This window comes from Heloderma suspectum, chromosome 1 (genome assembly GCF_057233095.1).
Source record: "Heloderma suspectum isolate Gila_16-S chromosome 1, 16-S_ref, whole genome shotgun sequence".
Lineage (NCBI taxonomy): Eukaryota > Metazoa > Chordata > Lepidosauria > Squamata > Helodermatidae > Heloderma > Heloderma suspectum.
This window is the reverse complement of record NC_139458.1, coordinates 71,908,306-71,931,788: the sequence shown is the minus strand read 5'-3', so window position 1 is coordinate 71,931,788 and position 23,483 is coordinate 71,908,306. Positions and strand designations below refer to the sequence as shown.

The window sequence follows — 23,483 nt, the reverse complement described above, 5'->3', positions numbered from 1 at the left end:
GTTGACTTATGAAGTCTGGTTTGTTTATTTCCTTAAAGAATTGTTATCCCACACCTTAGCCGAAAAGGCTCCTGGAGCAGCTTACAAGCAGTCAGTAAAACAAGACAGTCCCTGCCTGCAGACTTATAATCTAAAAAGATATGACACACAAAGAAAAGGGGATGGTAAGAGAAGGTCGGGGGGGGGGATAAATAGTCTTTCAGCAGGGCTGGTGGAATGGCCCTGCTTCCGTTCTCATCTCCCTCTCTACAGCTTGACTTGTTTAAGCATGGCTTCTCGTGAAGTCTGAACCCAGAACCGTGGCTTACCCCTGGATAAGGGGTTGTGCTGCTGTCCACCCTGAAACAGAGGCAAGAAGAGCAGCATGAATGAAAACAAAAATGCTCTGAAGACTGGCAAAACAGGAGGGAGAGAAACAAACCAGAAATAGGGAAAACAAGCCACGGTTTGTTTACTTGTCTGCCAGACACATGGCTAAAGCAACAAACTACAGTTAACATACACCATGGCTTAGGGCACAATCCTATTGAGATAATTGGCAGCCTCTGAATTTGGAGGCTACTGACTATCCTATGCAGGGCAGATGGAGCATGGAGGCATGGATGCTCCAGCTGCCCTCCATTTGTGCCACAGCTTCAGAAAGGGGGAGGGAAGGGGCCCAGAGTACCTATAGGAAGCTGTATAAAGCGGCTTCCTGGTCTCCTCCTCTCCCCGTCCCTGGGACTGCCCCCCTTTTCGCCCTCTCCCTGCTCCATTTACAAGCACGGAAACTACGGCAGAGTGGAAAGAACCATGCTGGCTATGAGGGGGCAGAGGCCAGGGGAGGGGGCGGGGAGCACAGTTTCTGGAAACCAAGGTCAGATGACTTTGGTTTCCAAAAACAAAAAATCCTGTGGCCATCTAGACAGTGTCTCATGGCCATAGGATTGCTCTCTTAGTGTTATGTGCAAACACAGCCAATGACATTTAGCACTGTGCTATACCATCACACACTAGTTATTAGCAGGCTGGATTGGAAATAACACACACATACACATGATCTAGCCTATTCTATAGACAGGAATGTGCACATGCATCTTTCTCACCCTCCTGGCCCTGCAACGTATAGTTGCAAGGTACTAGGGATGGCGGAGAAATCCTCCAAGGACTCCAACGAGGCCAGATTCTTTAGAATCCGGCCCACCGGAGTCTGTGGCGGAATGGACTACTCCTCCCCCGCCACCACGCAAAGTACGGTCGGGATGTACCCTACCTGTCGCTGGCCGGGTCCGGGTCCATCCTCTTCAACCCGCAGCCATCCACTGCTGGGCTGGGAACGCAAATGGCATCCAGTGTAGTGGACGCCATTTGCGTCCCTGCCCTTTGCCGTGATAGGCTATGTAAATATTTACGTAGCCTATCATGGCAAAGGGCAGGGACGCAAATGGCGTAGCAGATGCCATTTGTGTCCCTGCTCTTTCCATGATATGCTACATAAATATTTATGTAGCCTATCACGGCAAAGGGCAGGGACACAAATGGCGTCCGCTACTCTGGATGCCATTTGTGTCCCCAGCCCAGCAGTGGATGGAAGTCCAGCTGCAGACAGGCCTGGCCAGCAGCCCCACGGACTCGCCGCAGAGCAGAGCTGGCTGGGGAGGATTCCAGGGGGAGAGACAGATCGCCTCCCCCCCCCGTGGACCCCGCAGCAGAATGATAAGTGGGGTTCGTACACCCCTACAAGGTACCTTGTATCTGCTATCACATTGTTATCTGCAGTGTGCTCTTTCTATCAACAGTAACCCATACAGATTGCTATTTGATCCTACGGCTACCAACTGCTTCTTCTGTACAGTTCCGAACAACAACTGTTCAAAATTCCAAAAACCCAGTCTGGAATGAAACGTTTCATTTCATGGTCCAGAGCAAAGCGAAGGTGAGAAACAGAACATCCCTTCTAATGGATGGACCTGAATGTTCCTGTCTTCTTTAAGCCAATTTTTCAGGAATTTGAAATACTACAGATCAATAGACTGCCGAATTAAAAGACTGCCTTTTAAAACCATGAGATTTTATTGGGGCTGAAAACTTTATTTTTCAACCTGAAAATCCTCTGGGGAAAAAATTCACAGTCCCCACACAAAGTTTTCTCACTTTACTCAAATAGATATCTTGAAAGGAGACAAAACATTTACCCATTATTTCGTCTTTAGAATATATTCTAGTGTGCCATATCCTCGCATCGCAGAATATGAATAAGGATAAACACACATAATTAATGATGCCAATAAAACTTGGTCCATACTTCAAATTTAGGCTGTTTATAATTTTTCTATATATATATAATGAGCCCTGAGTTTTTATGTACCAAAACTAGAGCGTCAAAACTGAAATTTATTATGACTAAATTTCTCTTTTCTGTGCATGAGTGTGGTGGGCATAACTAAGCAGCCAAACTCTGCCATCTTTGTGCATGTTCAGATGTTGCTTACTGTAAACCCTTAGTTATTCGAGGAAATGAAAAGTTTTGCTGTTTGCACATGCTCAGAATGATTTTTCTTTAACCTTTTAGGGAGCAATCCTATCTAGACAGGTGGCTGCCTCCAAACTTGGAGGCAACCACCTATCCAAGGCAGGGCAGGAGAAGCATGGAGGGGATCGTTCCCTCCGCACTCCTCCTGCCCTGTTTTTTTGGCTGTCTAGCCATGGGAGGATGGAGTGGGGGAGGAGGCTGCTGTACAACACATAGGATGTGTCATACAGGCAGCTACACTCTCCCCGCCCCGGAACGCCCCAAGCCATGCCCCTTTCTGGCCACTCTGCGCTCCTCTTGTGAGTGAGGAGGATGGGGCTGTTCCGTGCTGCCTCCAAGGTAGCGCAGAAGTGGGGGGAGGTCAGTTCTCCGGGAACCGAGTTCTGAGCACGGGCTTCAAGGTCGGTTCCTGGAAAACAACATATCCTATGGCCGTCTAGCCGCTGTCTAGTGGCCATAGGATTGCTCCCTCTGTTACTCAGGCTGAATCCACACATAGCAGTTTAACTGCTATGATAACTATTGGTGCCCATTGGTGTCTACACATAACGGTAAAACTACACATAGCAGTTTTACCGTTACCATACTGCAGTGATAACTATTGGTGCACGACGTGACACCAATAGATAACTATTGGTGCCCATTGGTGTCACGTCGTGCACCAATAGTTATCACTGCAGTATGGTAACGGTAAAACTGCTATGTGTAGATTCAGCCTCAGCCTGTTTAAAAGTTTGGATCTGAAACCATACGACAACCAAGCATGTAAGACAAATCAGACATGTTAATATGTATCCACTCCTTGCTCAGCATGCAATGTGATAAGGATGTGTTGTGACACATGACTTCATGATGCACAGGAGTGGGAAAAGAATGCCATACTAAGTGTGCCTGCTCAGCCTGATGGAGGCAAACCTTGCCAACTCGGTGAATATTTGGGGTATCTAGAGCCAAACACTGGAGCTGCAAGTTCCATCCCTCTCCATTACATTACAGATTAGAAAGCCATTTTCATTTATTATTCAAATGCATGGCTTCACACAAGCACACTAACATACAGAATTGAACAGTAGAATCCCAACATTACTCCAATGGCACACCATGGCATAATATTCTCTTTGTTAGTATTCTGACAGAGTTTCAGAACTTTTCTCATTCAGCAAGCTTTTAACTTTGTTGCTATGTGAGTTATTATTTGTTAGCTGGCTCTCTGACTTCTTTTTATGCTGCTTTTAGTTTAGTGTTGTGTTATTTATTTCATAATTTTAATGGTATGGTTCGTTGTTGTTTTTATTTTTGATGTCTTTATTGGGTTTTGTCAGCCACATTTATTTATTTATTTATTTACTTATTTATTTATTTCACTTGGAGCACCACGGCTGAACAGGAAAAACAAAATAGAAATTCTAGTACAAATAAAATAAAAGTAATAGCACAATTGAGCTGATTCTAATATACATTGCACATAGAGTCTCACATGTCACATTTTCCTGTCACCCCATTCTCTCTCTCTCTCTTTCGCAGCCACTCTCTCCAGCACTCTCCAATTGCATCTTCTATCCACCAGCTTGCTTCACCTTCTGCCTCTCCCCCCCTCCCGCTCCTTTTGCACACCTCCATTCCTGGTGTCCACTTCTGGCTTTCCTCCCTTTTTCTCTCTGCTCCTGACAGACTAGTGAGCACTGAGCCAAGTGCTTCAAAGCTTCAAAGAGCTAACAGCGAAGGACTAACAAAGACTGTTGCTGAGGACAATTCATGGCTTCTGGAACTGCAGGGGCAGTCCTTGTTAACCCATGGCTGTCGTTCTTTGAAGTGCTCCACTCGGTGCTCATTAGTTTTTGGCAGGTGTTGGAGGAGCTGTCAGGAGGAGGGAACAAAAGGGGAGAAGCCAGAAGCAGTGACTGGGAATGGAGTGTCACAGCAGAGTCATTACTGCCTGCACTGGCCTTGAGGTGGTGAGGGTACGGAGGGGGCGTGCTTATGCTGAGGGGGTGTGGCTTGGGGCCAGATTAAGCCCCTGGGCTTAATCACCGGCCAGTTTAAGCCCCTGGGCCAAAGGTTCCCCATCCCTGCCTTAACCCATGAACTAGCTGCTGGCCTGCAGGGTCTGCACACCAGTGCAACCACTGGCTGGACCACACAGCACTTGCATGAGAATGATCGAGATGCAGGGGCTGGCTCATGGATCACTTTATTTTTAGCCACCATATTACATGACTGCCATCACATTTAGAGCAGCCCTTACATGTGCCATGCAAGGACCTTCCACAGTTAAAGTGGGGAGGGGTCTGTCGGTCCCAGAACCTGAAGGCCATAGAGCTGCGTCACACAGAACTGCTCCACATGGTGCAGACACATGCCTATTTTTGTAAAAGGGTAAATGTATATCATGCCTCATCCATACTGTCAGGATTCCCCTTTTGCCCTGCTGAAAACTCCAGTAGCCAAATCAACATTCAGACAAGAGGCTGCATTTCCAAGGCTTTAATTCCATTTACCCTAATGAGGCATACAGATGCAAATTGCTAGAGACTCACAGACTACAAAGGAAAAGTCTTCAAGGAGTTCGAAGGGGAGCTACGAAAGTTGGTCTCTGTTTGGGAGTAGGTGGCAAACTCTCTTAACTTAAGGGGTGGGAGGGGAAACTCTCCCCCTCTCCTGTGACACCTCTAGACGCAGCTGTTGACGCCGAGCCAATCGGGCAGAGCACCTAAGCTCAGCCCCTGCGATTTCCCACTTGTGCCTGCATCTGCACCTTGTGTCTAAGAGTTCAGGTTGTCCTTTCCTCACCTCCCCCTGTTCGCTATCACTCACAGGGATGTGTGAAGGGAGGGTCTCTCTGTCCAGCTGTGCCTCTGAAGCCTAGGAAAGTTCCTCCCCCACATGTTGCAGCTCTTCCTCAGAATCTGAACTGCTCAGGCACTCTATATGCTCAGAGGCAACCCTGACACCCTCCATACTCCGCCTGCACTGCATTGGATAGGCGGTCACCTCTGGGTTCAGAGGCACCTGCCTATCCCAATAGGATTGCTCCCTAAAAGTTAGGATTCCTTGCTTGTTGCACTTGCTGAGTAAGTTCAGACTTTAATTTTTTGGCATGGGATATACAGAACTATACATGGCCTACTTATAAATCTTTCTCGCTTGCCTATCAGAACATGCTGGAGCTGAGTGTCTATGATGAAGATATCTGCCAAGATGAACATCTTTTCACTGTGCGTTTTGATGTAGCTGGACTCCCACTAAATGAAAATGTTTTGATGTGCTTTAATTCTAATCCAAAGGTTTGTATAAACAGAAATAAATGTTTAACAGTGCAATCCTAGGCATGTTCACTCAAAAGTAGGAATAGGGGAGAAATTCACTTTGTTCACATTTTAATACAAATATGCAAATATGCATATTTAATACAAATACGCAAACGTGAACTAATATGCAAACCAGAAAGCAATTACCCTTCAGTTTTTTGGCTTCTCTGAATTTGGCAATGCAGTTCTCTGATGAAAAAATGTGTTTAAAATGTATACAATAGGGAAACATGCACACAAAAATGCAGACATTAGGAGAAATGCATACAAAAACCCATTATATGCCTTTTTTGTATGCATTTCTCTTACTTGGTTCCCCAGCAAGAATGGATCAGTGAGACTCAGGCTTCATAAAAAGGGCTGCATGCCCAACTTCACCGCCCTCTACACAAATGCCAATGGAGCAGGGCAGTTCAGGCACAAACCATGTTAAAGTGAAATCCATGGCAAACCTGCCATTGATTTTAATGGAGCTGGATGGCACCTAATCCAGTAAGTTGGTGAGACAGGAAACATGGTCAACCTTTGGGTATGCAGAAAAGCAATGGGGAATAATCAAAAACATCCTTGTATCTAATTCCCATCCCATGTCACTTAATATTGTCCTTGTCTGATCATTACTCTTTCTAACTCCCCATTTGAGTTTTCATAAATGTTGCCATGAGGGATTGCAGGTATATGTGGCCTTTGCAGAGCAGCAATACAGGGTCAGTTGTTGGAAAGCCTTTGGTTTAATTCACTAACTTTTCTTTCAGGGTCACGAGAAGCTGGAGCTAGAGTTTGAGCTACGGAATAGGTGAGCAAAGCCAGCTGCTATTGGAGCCTAAAACAACATCTCTCAATCTTTTATACGCAGAATGTGAATCTATGAAATAGATTGAATTATTAGAATCAGGGAACATCACAATTTCCCCCAGTGAAAGCAAAATAAACACTTAGGCTGCAACCCTAAACACACTTACTAGGAGGTATGAGCCATGGCCCACTGGACACAGTGGGACTTACATTAGTAAACATGCATAGAATTGCACTGTTAGTAATGCACCAGGCCTGGCTTGCACTTTGACAATGCCCCATAAGGAAGCATAGATGTTAGATTTCCTCTGCTGCTATTGGTCTATGTTGTCTTTCTCAACATTTCCAGGGGTGACCGTAAACATTGATTGTGCCCTGGATGCTTGTAAGCCTCCAAATTTAGAGGCTTATGTGTATCCAATGCTGAGCAGGAAGCACAGTTGAGGCAATTCTTGCCTCCTCTGCACTTCTCGCTCTGCATTCCAGCTAGATGGGCTTTTTCACCTGTCTAGCTGGGGCGTCTTGGAGTGGGAAGGAAGGAGGCTGGAGAGGCCTTGGGATACCATGTAAGCTGGCCTCTCCAGTCCCCTTCCTTCCCCACCCACTGGAACACCACCTTTGCCTCCTCTCTGAGGTCGCTTTTGCGATGTCGGAGAGGCAGCTGACATAGTTCTCTCCATGCCAGTTGCGAGGGCACGGGGGCGGGAGCAGGGAGTGTGGATTCCTGGGTGTGAAGTCAGAGCGCTGTCTCCCACTTTGGAGTTAGGAACCCAAAGTATCCTATGGCCCCGTAAACTCTATGTAGAGCCATAGGATTCCTCCCTAAGACTGTTTTCATGAGAAACATAACAACTTAAAAATAATCTCTCGCTATATTATAGTAATGTATCATAATTACAAATTGCATTTGTTTTTTCAGTTCAAGTGCTCCTGAAATGATAATTACAAATGGAGTCCTTCTGGTAAAGTTTATTTATTTATTTATTATTTTATTTATTTCATTTCTATACCGCCCAATAGCTGAAGCTCTCTGGGCGGTTCACAAAAATTAAAACCAAACGGCAAACAATAAAACAATACAAAATATATAGAACATTAAAGCCACAATAAAACAATGCAACCACAATAAAACCTAGCAGCAGTGCAGGAGTTTAAAATACAGATTTAAAACAGCAAAGCTAAAAGTTCAGAAAGCTAAAATGCTAAAATGCCTGGGAGAATAAAAAGGTCTTCACCTGGCGCCGAAAGGAATACAATGTAGGTGCCAGGCGAACCTCACTAGGAAGCTCATTCCAGAGCTGGGGTGCCACAGCAGAAAAAGCCCTCCTCCTAGTAGCCACCCACCTCACTTCCTTCGGCAGGTGCTCACGGACGAGGGCCGCTGACAATGATCTTAAGGTCCGGGCAGGCACATATGGGAGGAGGCAATCCTTCAGACAACCTGGCCCCAAGCCATTAAGGGCTTTAAATGTTAATACCAGCACTTTGAATTGGGCCCGGAAATGGACTGGCAGCCAGTGCAGCTGGAAAAGTACTGGTGTAATATGAGCTCGCAGGCCAGTCCCTGTTAACAATCTTGCTGCCCTATTTTGGACCAGCTGAAGTTTCCAGACCGTTTTCAAAGGCAGCCCCACGTATAACGCTTTGCAGTAATCCAGACGAGAAGTTATCAGAGCATGGATCACTGTAGCTAGGCTATCTCTGTCCAGATAAGGGCGTAGTTGGTATACCAGCCTAAGCTGATAAAAAGTGCTCCGTGCCACTGAGTTCACCTGTGCCTCAAGTGACAGTTCTGCGTCCAAGAGCACCCCCAAACTACAAACGTGATCCTTTAGGGAGAGTGCAACCCCCTCCAGAACCGGTTGAATATCACCTAGCTGGGCAGACGAACCACCCACTAACAGTACCTCCGTCTTGTCTGGATTGAGTTTCAGTTTATTGGCCCTCATCCAGTCCATTACCGTGCCCAGGCCCTGATTCAGAACAGCCACTGCCTCACCTGGATTTGATGAGAAAGAGAGGTAGAGCTGGGTGTCATCCGCATATTGATGGCACCTCAGCCCACACCTCCGGATAACCTCCCCCAGCGGTTTCATGTAGATGTTAAACAGCATGGGGGATAAAATAGAGCCCTGTGGGACCCCATGGCACAATTGTTATGGCACAGAGCAATAATCCCCCATCACCACCTTCTGGAATCGGCCACCCAAGTAGGAGTGGAACCACTGTAATGCAGTGCCTCCAACTCCCAACCCATACAACCTATCCAGAAGGATACCATGGTCGATGGTATCGAAAGCCGCTGAGAGGTCCAGAAGTTTATCTTCTGTCTGCTTTTTGTACTTTAGACATTTAGTGCAGGCAATATAAAGGGATTATATATTGCATCAAAGTCAACAACTCATCATATTTCTTAAGGGTTTTCTGTTTACCTTCTCCACATAGAGTTTCCACCATATGGATACAACCATGCATATCCCATTCGTCTCTCACAAAGAAATGTGATATATTAGGGTGTTGACTTGGATACATTTCAATCCCTTAATTTTGCCCACACAAGATACATCAATTCAGTGGGACTAGTCAGGAAGACAAAGTGAGGGAGGGCGCAATCCAGTAGGGATAGTCAGCTGCCTCCAAGCTCGGAGGCGACCAACTATCCAGTGCAGGACGGGTGGAGCGTGGAGGGGATCTTCTCCTCCGTGCTCCGTCTGCCCTGCATTTATAGCTAGACAGCCAATTTCGGCTGTCTAGCTGGGGCACCTCAGAGCAGGGGGGACGAGGCTAGATGGTGCATAGGAACCATTATACCAGTGCTTCTGCCATCCCCTCCCCTCCCTGCCCCCAGGAAAGCCCCCTTTTCCCTTCCTCCATGCTGCTCTTCTGAGCCAGGAATGAACCACGCCACCTATGAGGTGGTAGGGGAGGGGTCAGGGAGGCAGTTTTCCGGGCTCCGAGGTTGGCTCCTGAAAACCAAGGAATCCTATGGCCATCTAGCCACTGTCTAGCGGCCATAGGATTGCACCCTAAGGCTGCAGTCCTTACAGTGGGAGTAAGTCATGCGTAGGATCAGACTGTAAGGCATCAATGGGCAAATATAGTGGCCACAGTAAAAATTCTAATGATTGGATACTTCATTTTAAATTATTAAATATAAAGCTGAGAAATGGATCACTAATGTGGCAATATTGTGGCAGAAAATATACTGATAATTCAGTCAAAAGTGAGGAATACATTATCTGTGATTTGCATTCATTAGAGATGTATTGTTTTCCTATGCGCTTCTGGGCTGATGCCATCAGGGTGGAACAAGGGGGCATTTTTTCTTGGCTTGGTTTTGTTTCTTTACAAGGAAGAAGCTTTACAAGGAAAAAGGTTTCCCTCCCATGAATTCCAATGGGCCGGTGTAGTTTGCCTTTTCCCCAATACATGTGGTATATTAGGGGAACAGGATTTGAATCCACAGCCTCTCCTGGAATATCTTGTTTTGGCTTCTCTGACATTGGAGCTCTGAACAGCACTTGCTGTAAACTTTTTCACAATTCCACAGAGGAGGCTTGTGAAGATCTCACAACAGACAGATTTTTTTTTCTCTTTCTCTCTGCCTTCAGAGAGAGAGAAGGGGAACTTAAAAATTATATGGCTCCTGGGATGCCCTCCCAAGGACCATAGGGCTGCAGGCTAACATGAAAATAATTTTTAAAAATGTGAACAAACGCCATTCATTTTATATTTGTTATGGATTAAGCTTCTGAAAATATAAACAACTGATAAAATTCTAAACAAATGGCAAGCCTGAATTCAAGTCTCTCCCCTCCTTTCCTTTTTAAAATGCACTGTTAAAATCATGTAATCGACACAATATAAAATGCTTATAGAAGTGTCACTTTTCAGTACTCTGATTAGAAAGAGAGGTCATCGCATTCAGCCACACACTTTTTGTGGGGAATGACTAGTTCTGCCCAAAGGATGCTGGCCCTAATACTGTCCTGTCATTCCTGTCATTCAGAAATAATGTGGAATATCAATTAGATTCTCACCTTCAAATGTTCTTCTCTTGTGGTTCCTTGTGTTCTTGCAGTCTCGGCAAGTTTGCTGCTTGGAATTCGAGGTGGAGAAGAAAAAGGCACAAAAATCAAGTAAGACGTTCATGTCAATAAGAGTGGCTTCTCAAAGGTATCACAGGTTTATACCAGTGATAATCCTTTTGGAGACTATTTAACATAAATTCATAGCATGATTTTAAATTAAACTTCTAGAAAAACATGAAATATAATCTTACATAGAACATGATTCCTTTAAGTTTGACATTTCTCCATGCACATTGGTAACCTCCTGACTGGATTACTGTAATGCATTGTATATGGGGCTGCCCTTGAAGATGACTGATTTTTATTGACCTTCCTTGAGCTTAGTAGCACAGATAATTGCAACATGCTATAGACCTTTTGTGAACATTTTCTCCTTCTGTCTTTTAGAACAAGGACTATCGCTTGCGGTGAAAGGATCCCATGAAGGATACCAGGAATTTTTTGGCTCTAATTTTTGTGTGAGACCCACATGCCAGTCTACATTCCACTTTGTCAAATATAAACATCCGACACTGGATGTTAAACTACCCAAGAAGGATCTAGATTATGCCTTTGTAAGTTGTTCGTCGGCCTAATAATAACCATAAAAAGATTCCTGTTTCTTCATAGATGTTAGATTCCTTGTAGTCTTTGTGTAATATGTTCTGAGAATACATTGAAGGGTGGCATACACATTTTTAAACTAATTAAATGAATAAAATAGATAAATGCATGTGCAACTTTTCACTCTTTCTGATAGTAAAACATATTTATCTTTCCAGGGACCATGTTCCTATAACAGAAAAGAAGGATCTTTAAAAGTAGAAATCAATTCCATTCCTAGAAGCAAGAAAATACTGCTAGCAGAGGTAAGAGTATACTGCTGCCATCTTGAATATTGTTTTGAAAAATTGTTATTGAACAATTCTTCTGTTGGAAGAGAAATGGAAGGCTGGTTTTTCCCACAATCTATGGAATAAGGAATCATGGGGGCCATTGTCATTGTCTTCAGCGGTTAGGTAGGCTGTGGGCAAGACTGAAGGTACTCTGCATCAAAAAGATTCCAAACATGCCCCACAGTAATCCAGTCTGAATCAATTATTGGTCAATTGTTTATTATTTTGTCTGATTTTGAGGAATAAAGGCATCTGTGCAAAAGGAACAAACTACACATGTATTTTATTCTTCTAACAAAATGGTGTATTGAAAATCATCACTGAACAAAACAGACGATAGAATAATTGGCTAAGATCCTATTATCTCCTGCGTGAACGGAATGTACTTCTATTTGTGTGAGAGGAAGGGATCACCAATGTGTTCTCCCACCTGCAGCCCTCTGTCCTGCATCACAGTCTGCTCTAATGAGTCCTAGGACCCAGAGAAGTGGCATTGCGGGGGGGGGGGGCATGTGGAGTGATGCAGCTGGGGAGCAAAATCAGCAACTCCCCTGTGCGTAACTCCCCTTTGGCTCACACAGCAGGATCCTTGGATCCAAGCAACTGAAATTATCTTGGAAATCAACAATCAAAGTAATAAACTTGGGAAGTTCACTGCACTGTGTATTTAACAAATATGATAAAAAATAATAAACAGGGATTATTTTCTGTAAGGTATGGGTGGAAGTTTAAAAAATCTCAGGAAGAACAGAGATTGCATCCTCCTTTAGATGTTTATTTGAATCTGTGTCTAATGTATGCCCATGATTCCCAGTCCAGCAAGTGATATGCGTACATACGGTTTTTATACATGCATGCATCTCCTAAACTGGATCAGAGCCTCTGTGTACAGTTCTTAAAAAAGAGAACATACAGTGGTTCCCCAGGAATGAAAAGCATCCATAACTCAATAAAATTTATACTTGTATTTTGGATTTTCAGAATAATATATTCACTTTGCATGCGAAGACAGAAGACTGGTAAGAGATCCATCCTCTCTTAGATGGTAATGGCTATAATTTAAACGTTTCTCTTTTTGCCTGTCTGTTAGAGAAACATTCCTAAGAGAAGTTAGCTGTGTGTGCATCCATTCAAAGCAGGGTTTTATTAATTTCTGATGAAAATGGAAACTAATAATATGTCTGTATGGGCGTAGTATGAATACTGCACGTACCAGCAATGTGTACTGAATGTACAAATTGTACATCACTTTAATAAAGAACCTCATTTCATAGTGAGAGAGATGATGCACCTAGTAGCTTCAGGGCTCCAGTCAGCCACACTTCTATGAGATCATTCTGTTTAGTGCTGGCTATAATCAGAAGAAATGCTGCATAAAAACTTTGCATACTGTTTTGCAGCTGCCTTGTAAAAACAAATGACGTAGCTTGTAATTCTTCTCCTGCGACACATTTTATTAGTCGATGCAGGATTGTTGAAAAGATGTGTCTAAAGACCGAGGTACTTTTGGTGGGAGACAAGAGGAGGCTAGGGGATGTTGACCTGGTGTTGAATGGGGTACGGCTACCCTTGAAAGACCAGGTCTGCAGCCTGGGGGTCATTTTCGACTCCCAGCTGTCCATGGAGGCTCAGGTGTCAGCTGTGAGCCGGACAGCGCTGTATCAACTCCATCTGATATGGCGGCTGCTCCCCTTCCTTCCCGACCATCTGCTCCCAACAGTAGTACATGCCCCGGTCTCCTCTCGTTTAGACTACTGTAATGCGCTCTACGTGGAGTTACCCTTGAAGCCAGTTCGGAAGCTGCAGCTGGTACAGAACGCGGCGGCTTGCCTAATCAAAGCCAGCCGCCGGTGAGATCACATCACTCCAGTGCTGAAGGAGTTGCACTGGTTACCAGTTGTTTTCCAGGCCAAATTCAAGGTGTTGGTTTTGACCTTTAAAACCCTACATGGTTCCAGCCCAGCCTATCTTAAGGAGTGCCTCTAGCAACACCAGACAGGCCGCTTAACAAGATCAGCCTCGGATGGCCTTCTGTCTTGTCCCATCAGCCAGGACAGCTAGACTGGTGGGGACGAGGGAGAGGGCCTTTTCTGTGGTGGCCCCCACTCTGTGGAACTCCCTCCCTAGGGAACTCTGCCATGCCCCCTCTTTAATGAGCTCCTGCCATGCATTAAAAACATGGTTGTTCAGACAGGCATTTGGGGTTGGTTAGGGTATTTTAGAAAATGTTTTTATTGTAGAATTTTATTGTTTTAAACTGTTTTATTATATGCTTGTACATCGCCCAGAGTGGCTGGGTGACCAGCCAGATGGGCGATTAATAAATTTAATAAATAAATAAATATAAACGTAATCCAAGACTGGCTTGATCATTTGCACCTTAAGTTCTGAAACAGAACTTGATTTATTGCATTTTTAAAAAATAAATAAATACCAAGATACAGGCATGCCTATATTACTTTCTCTGTGTGGGTATTCCAGTCAGACTGGCCTAGATGTGCGCTTGGGATATGACCTTTGTCCACAGGAGCAAGATTTCCTGTGCAAAAGGAAGAACATTGTTGCTGGTGCTTTGAAAAAAGTTCTCAGACTAGAAAAGGACCTGCAGGACGATGAGGTGCGTGATTCAGAATTCTGAATAATCTGCTGTATGAATTATCCCAATCCGCTGCATTTGCATGTCATGACAAACCATAATTTATTATGATGCTCCCCTTTCCCCTTTCTTCCTCCACCTGGTCATGAGAAGGAGTTCAGAAGCTTTTGCTTCCATTTTTAATCTACCCAAACTGTGATTAATCTTTGAATTAACTGTAGTGAATTTGATTAATCATACCGTGGTTAATCGTAACTATAGTTTGTTTGAAAATGCATACATTACTGAAAAAAAGGTAAAACAAGCCAACTTCAAATCATGGTTTAGAAAGCTGGCTTGTTTCAATAAACCACATTTAAGATTAACCCCAAATTAACCACAGTTTTAGGATTTAGGATCTGGGATGTAACAAAACTGCTCCAGAGGAGGATAGGGAAAGGGGAGCGTGTGAGCTATCAAGGAGGCTTGGGTCACAGGAACATAGGAAGCTGCCTTATACTGAGTTAAACCCTTGGTCCATCTAGCCCAGTATTGTCAACACTGACTGGCAGCAGCTCTCGAGGGTTTCAGGCAGGATTCTACTCTAGCCCTACCTGGAGATGCTGGGGATTGAACTTGGGACCTTCTGCCTGCGAAGCAGATGGTCTATCACAGCCCCTCCCCATTCACATAATGATAAACCATAGTTAATTGTTATGTCCAAATGTAGCCAATTAAGTGGAATAGAAATTTCTTTTGCCCAAGGAAGGCAATGCACCGAAAGATGTTGGGCATTTGGGGCAGTATCCAACCAGGCCACTGTGCTTGCACAGTTGACATAGCACTAGCCTAAGTGACCTCTGGTGCAATGCCAATAGCATAAACTGGCACAAAGCCTTGCTGAGCCATCTTAAGCTATTAGCATTGCTCTGGAGGTCACTTACGCTGGTGCTACACCAGTTGCCCTGTTGGATTCTTCCCCGTCATATTTGTGTATTTTTCAATAAATTTGAGCATCAATCTGAAGCTTTGCCTTTCTTGTTTTTTTTTAATTTGGCTGCTTGTCCCTTGCTTTTGCTCCTTCCTTTTTCTGATCTTGCTCATCTCAGCAACTTCAATGGTGATGACATCTAATAACAGTTATTATCATAATCAGGCTTTAGACCCAAGTAATTAGTTAAGCATATAATTAGTTAACTAATTGGTAAAGTAATTGCTTAAGCTAAATGTGCTAAATTCTCCCACTGGAATTAACAATACTTATTAAAAATGAGGGCTGCCAGAGATTTCAATCAGTAATCAACTAAAGTTTTCATTAATTAGTACATGGATACCCATATTAATCATTGAGAGAAGGGAGAACTTTAATTATTAGGGATTAAGTGTAAGAGCACACTTGTTTATTTATGAAGATATTTTAGTTCTGGTGTGTGTGTTAGAATAACAGAAAATGGAATGACTGATGTTGATGTTTTGTTCAAGCAAAGAGTGGTAGAGTTTGTTTACTAACCTCTAAGTTCATTGTCTCAAAGACTAATTAAAATGCTTCAGTTTGGCAATATTGTGTTGTAGTTTTTACATGCTCTGTTTAGTAGTTTTTACTTGTCAAACTTTTCCACACTGCCATCTCTGTATCGTTTTCCAAAAACTATACAGAGAAATTTCCAAACATGGAAATTAATTTTGGTGTGTGTGCGTGGGGGGGGATGTATAACATAACATGTGTGACATGTCTGTTTCATATCATGATTACATGCTTCGAACGGCTGCCTAAATGTGTCACACTTCATACATTACTATATATGAGGGGTTTTTCCCCCTATTGATTTCTGTAGATGAAATGGTAATGTTTGAAACTGATGGATGTTGGAGGGAGGAAGACTGCGAGGTTTTAAAGGAGGCATACTCAGCTGGGGGACGTGAGAGAGAAAGACAGTTGGCATTTCAGTGACCTAATACTGGAACCAGTAGAGGCTGGTCGGCTGGTGGCTCTGCTGTCAGTGGGGTGGTGAATCCGCTCCAGGTTTCAGTCAGACCCCATCAGAACTATAAAGGAGTTATCCAAGCTTTGCATCTTGGACAGCTCCTTTAGAGTTCTGAATGGTTCTGACTGAAACCTGGAGCAGATCCACCACTCCACTGACAGCAGAGCCACCAGCCTGCATTGACTGGAAGGCTCTGGACCAGCCGTCCCCAACCTCACATCCCCCAGATGTTTTGGACTACAACTACCATCAGTCCCAGGCATGACCAATGGTCAGGGAAGATGGAAGTTGTGATCCAAAACATCTGAAGGGCACCAGGTTGGGAAAGGCTGTTCTGGATGGAGGTGTGATGCCTAAAAGAAAAATAGGGTCAACTAATATCACAAAGTGACAGAGTATCTCCCTGTTGGGTGTGTTCTGAGCAATATAAATAATTCATTTCTACAATCTGTAATTTATTTGTAATATTTTTATCTGATGATGAGTAATCACCTAAAAACAAGGTGCTGTAAAGTATATACTATAATACCAACAACGACATGATATTATGTCCACTTCCCCTTTTGAAATAGTCATCCACCAGACCTCCTTTGCCTCATCTACTGCACATCTTGGCTTTTTTCTCTGTGCATTTTTGTACATGTGATTTTGTGCAAATGCGAATTTGCACAAATCTGGGAACAAAAAAATCCGATTCCATCCATGGGCGGACAATGGAGCAAAAGGCGCCTGACAATCTGCAAAACACAGACAGAACAGATTTTAAACAATCCGTACATCCCAAGGTCCACGTGGAGTACTTCCTGGCCACAGTGTTCTTTTTAGATTGTGTACTGAAGTATTTCCTTTCCCTTACCTGTAAAGGGAGGCAGGGGGGCAGGGACAGGCAAGGATGACCTGCACACCTTGAGCTTCATTTCTTTTTCCCAGTCCTATGCTTCACCCCTCTGAGCCTTAGCCTGCTTGTTTATGTGTTTCAGGTTCCAGTACTGGCAATCATGACAACAGGAGGCAGTGCAAGGTCACTGACGGCCTTGTATGGAAGCCTGCGTGGTCTTCAGAAGTCAGATCTCTTGGACTGTGCTACATACATCACTGGTTTGTCTGGCACAACATGGTAAGTACATGGACATTAAATTATATATGGAATGATAGAAGTTAGGCTTGTTCAATCTACATCTTGCTTGGCTGAATCAAAAATGGAGCTGCTGATCCCCTTCAGAGTCAAGGCTGTGGCCTGTTATTCTTTATGAACCTTTCCCAGCCAATGCTAACTTAATTTAGTTAGTCTTCAGTTTACTGAACTGGGTAAATCCTCATCAAAAGCAAATAGAAATGAATTTTTCATACATCCCTCTTCAGGCCAGATAAAAGGAAGTCATTCTTTACATAACTGTCTATCAACAGATAATCTATTAGTTACAATGGCTAAATGGAAATTCCATGTTCAGAGGTAGTATGATAGACGTAGGGAACCTGTGACCCTGCAGATGTTGTAGGACTACAACTCCCACCATCCTTGACCATTGGCTTGCTGGTTGGGACTGGTGGGAGTTAAGTTCAAAATATCTGGGGTTGGATCCAGATTTAGGTGTGTACAAATGGGCTGGCAGAAGCAGACATCCCTTCTTCCTCCATCCTACTGCAGACCCTCTAACCCCCTGAAAATGCTAAGGGACCCTGCTGAATGTAGGGATGTACGAAAGTCACTTACCTTGAACGAAATTTGATTCGCGGTGGGGGGGAGGCGCTCCGCCCCTCCCTCCGAAATTCTGGTGGGGGGGAGGCGCTCCGTCCCTCCCCCCAGAAATTCTGGCCGTGGGGGGAGGCGCTCCGTCCCTCCACCCCCGAATCCTGGCCGGCCGGGCCACAAATGGTGGCGGCCATAGCCGCCGCCGTTTGCGTCCCTGCAGTCAGCCGTGATAGGCTACGTAAATGTTTACGTAGCCTATCACGGCTGAGTAAAAACAAACAAACAAACAAACAAAAAACCCACACGTATGCAAATGGCGGTGCCCATGGGCGACGCCATTTGCTTACGCGTGGGGTTTTTTTGTGTTTTTTACTCAGCTGTGATAGGCTACGTAAACATTTACGTAGCCTATCATGGTATTTTTTAAAAATCTAGCCGTGATAGGCTACGTAAATCTTTACGTAGCCTATCACGTTTTTTTGTTTTTTTGTTTTTTTACTGGAAATGGCAGCAGCTGGTCGGAAGACCGGCCGCCGCAGCCGCCGCCGCCGCCGCACTGCCGCCGCACCGCCACCAGAGCCGCCACCACCAGGAGGATTCGCCCAAGGTAAGTCCCGTCCCGGGGGTGCAGGGGGGCAGACCGTTTCGCCACCAATTCCGGGGGGCCGAATGCACTGGCATTCAGCCTCCCCGAGATTCGTGGCGAAATTCTCTGACATCCCTAGCTGAATGGGATGAAATGTGGTGTGCGGTGGAGTCTGGTGGCTTCGATGTCAGTGGGTAGTGGTGTACAGATTCTCCACCATATGTTCCAGTGGGGAATCCATGGGGGGGAGGCAATCCGTTCCTCCCCCCTGGAATCCTCCAGAGCGGTTCCACTCTGCTCAGATTCCAGTGGGGGGGACTGGCTTGGGGGGTGCTTACCTTCCCTCTTGCCAGCTAAACCCATTTGCCTCCTCCCTGTCCCTGCTGATTGCCATGTCTTTTATTTTTAAGGTGATCGGGAGGATGTCGCCATAGACTTATACACAAATAGTGTCATGAATCTTGCATATAAACCTATGTCTCCATAGGCTTATACTCAAGATTCACAGCTCTATTTTGCATATAAGTCTATGGGCACATCCTGCTGATCGCATGTGGCCATAGTTGTTCAGTTGTTAAGTCGCGTCCGACTCTTCGTGACCCCATGGACCATAGCACGCCAGGCCTTCCTGTCCTCCGCGCTCTCCCGGGGTGTGCTCAAGTTCATATTCATTGCATCGGTGATGCTATCTAGTCATCTCATCCTCTGCCGTCCCCTTCTCCTTTTGCCTTCAATCTTTCCCAGCATCAGGGTCTTTTCCAGAGAGTCTTCTCTTCGCATTAGATGGCCAAAATATTGGAGCTTCAGCTTCAGTATCTGTCCTTCCAATGAGCACTCAGGGTTGATTTCCTTTAGGATGAACTGATTTGACCTCCTTGCAGTCCAGGGGACTCGTAAGAGTCTTCTCCAGCACCACAGTTCGAAAGCATCAATTCTTCGGTGCTCAGCCTTCCTTATAGTCCAGCTCTCACAGCCATACATTACTACTGGGAAAACCATAGCTTTGATTAGATGGACCTTTGTCGGCAAGGTGATGTCTCTGCTTCTTACTATGCTGTCTAGGTTTGCCATAGCTTTCCTCCCAAGGAGCAAGCGTCTTTTAATTTCATGGCTAGAGTCACCATCTGCGGTGATCTGGGAGCCCAAGAAAATAAAATCTGTCACTGCTTCCATTTCTTCCCTTTCTATATGCCAGGAAGTGATGGGGCCAGATGCCATGATCTTAGTTTTTTTTAATGTTGAGTAAGAGTTTCAAACCAGCTTTTGCACTCTCCACTTTCACCTTCAACAAGAGGCTCTTGAGATCCTCTTCGCTTTCTGCCATTAGGGTGGTATCATTTGCATATCTGAGGTTGTTGATAATTCTCCCAGCAATCTTAATTCCGACCTGTGATTCATCCAACCCAGCGGCGTTTCTCATGATGTACTCTGCATATAAATTAAATAAGCAGGGCAACAATATACAGCCTTGTCATACTCCTTTCCCAATTTTGAACCAATCGGTTGTTCCATGTCTGGTTCTTATTGTTGCTTCTTGACCCTCATACAGGTTTCTCAGGAAACAGGTAAGGTGGTCTGGTACTCCCATCTCTTTAAGAATTTGCCACAGTTTGTTGTGATCTACACAATCAAAGGCTTTAGCGTAGTCAATGAAGCAGAAATAGACATTTTTCTGGAATTCTCTTGCTTTCTTCATAATCCAGCGAATGTTGGCGATTTGATCTCTAGTTCCCCTGCCTCTTCAAAACCCAGCTTGTACTTCCGGTAGTTCTCGGTTCACATGCTGCTGAAGCCTAGCTTGTAGGATTTTGAGCATAACCTTGCCGGCATGTGAAATGAGCGCAATGGTGCGGTAGTTTGAACACTCTTTGGCATTGCCCTTCTTTGGCATTGGAATGTAAACTGACCTTTTCCAGTCTTGTGGCCATTGTTGAGTGTTCCAAATTTGTTGGCATATTGAGTGCAGCACTTTAACAGAATCATCTTTTAGGATTTTAAATAGTCCAGCTGGAATACTGTCATCTCCGCTAGCTTTGTTGTTAGTAATGCTTCCTAAGGCCCACTTGACTTCACTCCCTAGGATGTCTGGCTCAAGTTCAGTGACCGCACTATCATGGCTATCAGGGACATTAAGAACTTTCCTGTATAGTTCTTCTGTATATTCTTTCCACCTCTTCTTAATCTCATCTGCTTCTGTTAGGTCCCTGCCTTCTTTGTCCTTTATCATGCCCGGCTTTGCACGAAACGTTCCCTTGAGATCTCCGATTTTCTTGAAAAGATCTCTAGTCTTTCCCATTCTATTGTTTTCTTCGTTTTCTTTGCATTGTTCATTTAAGAAGACCTTCTTGTCTCTCCTTGTTATTCTTTGGAACTCTGCATTCAGTTGGATATATCTTCCCCTTTCTCCATTGCTTTTCACTTCCCTTCTTTCCTCAGCTACTTGTAAAGCCTCATCAGACAGCCACTTGGCTTTCTTGCATTTCTTTTTCTTTGGGATGGATTTCGTTGCTGCCTCCTGAACAATGTTACGGACCTCCGTCCATAGTTCCTCAGGCACTCTGTCTATCAGGTCTAATCCCTTAAATCTATTCCTCACCTTCACTGTATATTCTTAAGGGATATGATTTAGGTCATACCTGAATGGTTTAGTGGTTTTCCCTACGTTCTTCAATTTAAGCAAAATTTTGCAAGAAGCAGCTCATGATCTGAGCCACAGTCAGCTCCAGGTCTTGTTTTTACTGACTGTATAGAGCTTCTCCATTGATCTTTGGCTGCAAAGGACATAATCAATCTGATTTCAATATTGACCATCTGGTGATGTCCATGTGTAGAGTCGCCTCTTGTGCTGTTGGATGTGCCCATAGGCTTATATGCAAAATAGAGTCATGAATCTTGTGTATAAGTCTATGTGTCCATAGGCTTATATGCAAGATTCACAGCTCTATTTTGCATATAAGTCTGTGTGCCCATAGATTTATATGCAAAATTGAGCCGTGAATTTTCGTATAAGCCTATGGACATATAGACTTATACACAAGATTCATGACTCTATTTTGCGTATAAGTCTATGGGCACATCCTCCCGACTGCTTTTTTTTTTTTTTTTAAAGACATGGCAATTGGCAGGGACAGGGAGGAGGCGAATAGGGATGTACAAAAGGGACTTACCTTGTCCCGCAGCTTTTTTCGCGGTGGGGGGGAGGCGCTTCCCTTCTCCCCCCGAAGTTCATGCGAGCGGGGGGTGTCTTCCCGCCTCGCCCGGCTGAAATTCAGGCCGGGGGGGAGGCTTCCCGCCTCGCCCCCGGCCAAAATTCAGGCCGGGGAGAAGCGCCCCGTCTCCCCGGCCGCGAACTTCAACAGAAAAGTAAAAAAAAAAAAACACGCCCCGTGATAGGCTACGTGACGATTTACGTAGCCTATCACGGCTAGATCTGCAAAGTCAGCCATGATAGGCTATGTTAATCGTCACGTAGCCTACCACGGGTGACTTAAAAAAAAAAAAGCGCGTACGCAAATGGCGGCCCCCACAGGGAGCCGCCATTCACTTTCCTTATTTGGTTGCTGTAGTCTACGTAAAGATTTACGTAGACTACGGCAAAAATAAGGGCAACACAAATAGCCCTTATGTAGATTTACGTAGACTTACAGTGACCAAATAAGGAACGCGAATGGCGGCTCCCTATGGGGGCCGCCATTAGCCGTACGCGCTTTTTTTTTTCCAAAGTCACCCGTGATAGGCTACGTGACGATTTATGTAGCCTATCACGGCTGATTTTGCAAATCTAGCCGTGATAGGCTACGTTAATCGTCACGTAGCCTATCACGGGGGCGTGTTGTTGTTTTTTACTTTTCTTGGAATGGCGGCAGCGGCAGCCGGTCGAAAGACTGGCTGCCGCCCCCGCCCCTGTCGAAGCCCTGCCAAACCGCCGCTGCGACCAGCCACCGGGAGCGACATTCGGGAAAGGTAAGTCCCATCCCGGGGGGGGCGGGGGGGAGAATTTCTCCCCGAAACTACTTCGGGGGGCCGAATACGTTGGCACTCGGCCCCCCGAAGTTTCGGCGAGAAATTCTCTGACACCCCTATAGGCGAATGGCTCTGGCTGGCAAGAAGCAGCCAAATGTCATTCTGTCTCCAGTCCTCCTGGAGCGAAGGTAGGTACTCCCAATCTACTGCGGATTCCTGAAGCCGGATTCCAAGGAATCTGGCCTCATTTGAATCTGCAGCAGATTTCTCTGACATCCCTACAGTGGGGTGGTGAATCTGCTCTTGGTTTCAGCCAGAACCAGTCAGAACTCTAAAGGAACTATCCAAGATGTGGAACTTTAGAGTTCTGACTGATTCTGACTGAAACCCAGAGCAGATTCACTGCTCCACTGACATCGGAGCTACCAGCCTCCACTGGTGGTGCGTTAGGGGTGTGTGGATTATGGTCATTCCTGACCATTGGCCATTGTAGTTGGGGTTTATGGGAGTTACAGTCCAACAACATTTGGCAACAGATTTCCTACACACTTTTGAATATAATTAGTGTAGAATAGGAGAGCTGCTTGTCATTCATTCATTTCATTTCTTATATTTCCATACCACACAATAGCCAATGCCCTCTGGGCGGTTTACAAAGATTAAAAACCATTAAAATACATTATGTATTTTACATAATGTATTATGTATTATGGATGTTACATGATGTATTATGTACATAATACATAATGTATTACATATAAACAACCATTTACATATAAACAGATAACACACACAGAGAGACACGTGTATATAACAATGTTAAGTAACTAACCATAAGAAAAATCCAGGACCTGATTAAAACCTCATCATATGTAGGGGTGGGCGAATCACTTACCTGGCTCCATTCCAGGGATTCACAGTGGGGGGGAGACGATCCGCCCCGCCCCCCAGAATCCTCCCTGGCCAGCTCCACTCTTCGCAAGTCCGCAGAGCTGCCAGCTGGGGCCTTCCGCAGCCGGACCTCCATCCGCTGCTGGACTGCGGCCACAAATGGTGGGTGCCATAGCGGCCGCCATTTGCATCCCTGCGTTGCCGTGATA

General features: G+C 44.9%; 1 protein-coding gene across 1 annotated transcript in view; it reads left to right on the top strand.

Annotated features, from left to right (window-relative positions):
- Nucleotides 1–23,483, top strand: part of LOC146357385 (cytosolic phospholipase A2 epsilon-like) — a 46,989-nt gene that overhangs the window by 5,374 nt on the left and 18,132 nt on the right. The window contains exons 2-11 of the mRNA XM_084827478.1: nucleotides 1,779–1,915; nucleotides 5,668–5,796; nucleotides 6,576–6,616; nucleotides 7,535–7,577; nucleotides 10,697–10,754; nucleotides 11,094–11,260; nucleotides 11,468–11,554; nucleotides 12,563–12,600; nucleotides 14,063–14,198; nucleotides 17,122–17,258. Coding sequence (XP_084683604.1) covers nucleotides 1,779–1,915; nucleotides 5,668–5,796; nucleotides 6,576–6,616; nucleotides 7,535–7,577; nucleotides 10,697–10,754; nucleotides 11,094–11,260; nucleotides 11,468–11,554; nucleotides 12,563–12,600; nucleotides 14,063–14,198; nucleotides 17,122–17,258 — 973 coding nt within the window. The remainder of the gene's footprint in view (nucleotides 1–1,778; nucleotides 1,916–5,667; nucleotides 5,797–6,575; nucleotides 6,617–7,534; nucleotides 7,578–10,696; nucleotides 10,755–11,093; nucleotides 11,261–11,467; nucleotides 11,555–12,562; nucleotides 12,601–14,062; nucleotides 14,199–17,121; nucleotides 17,259–23,483) is intronic.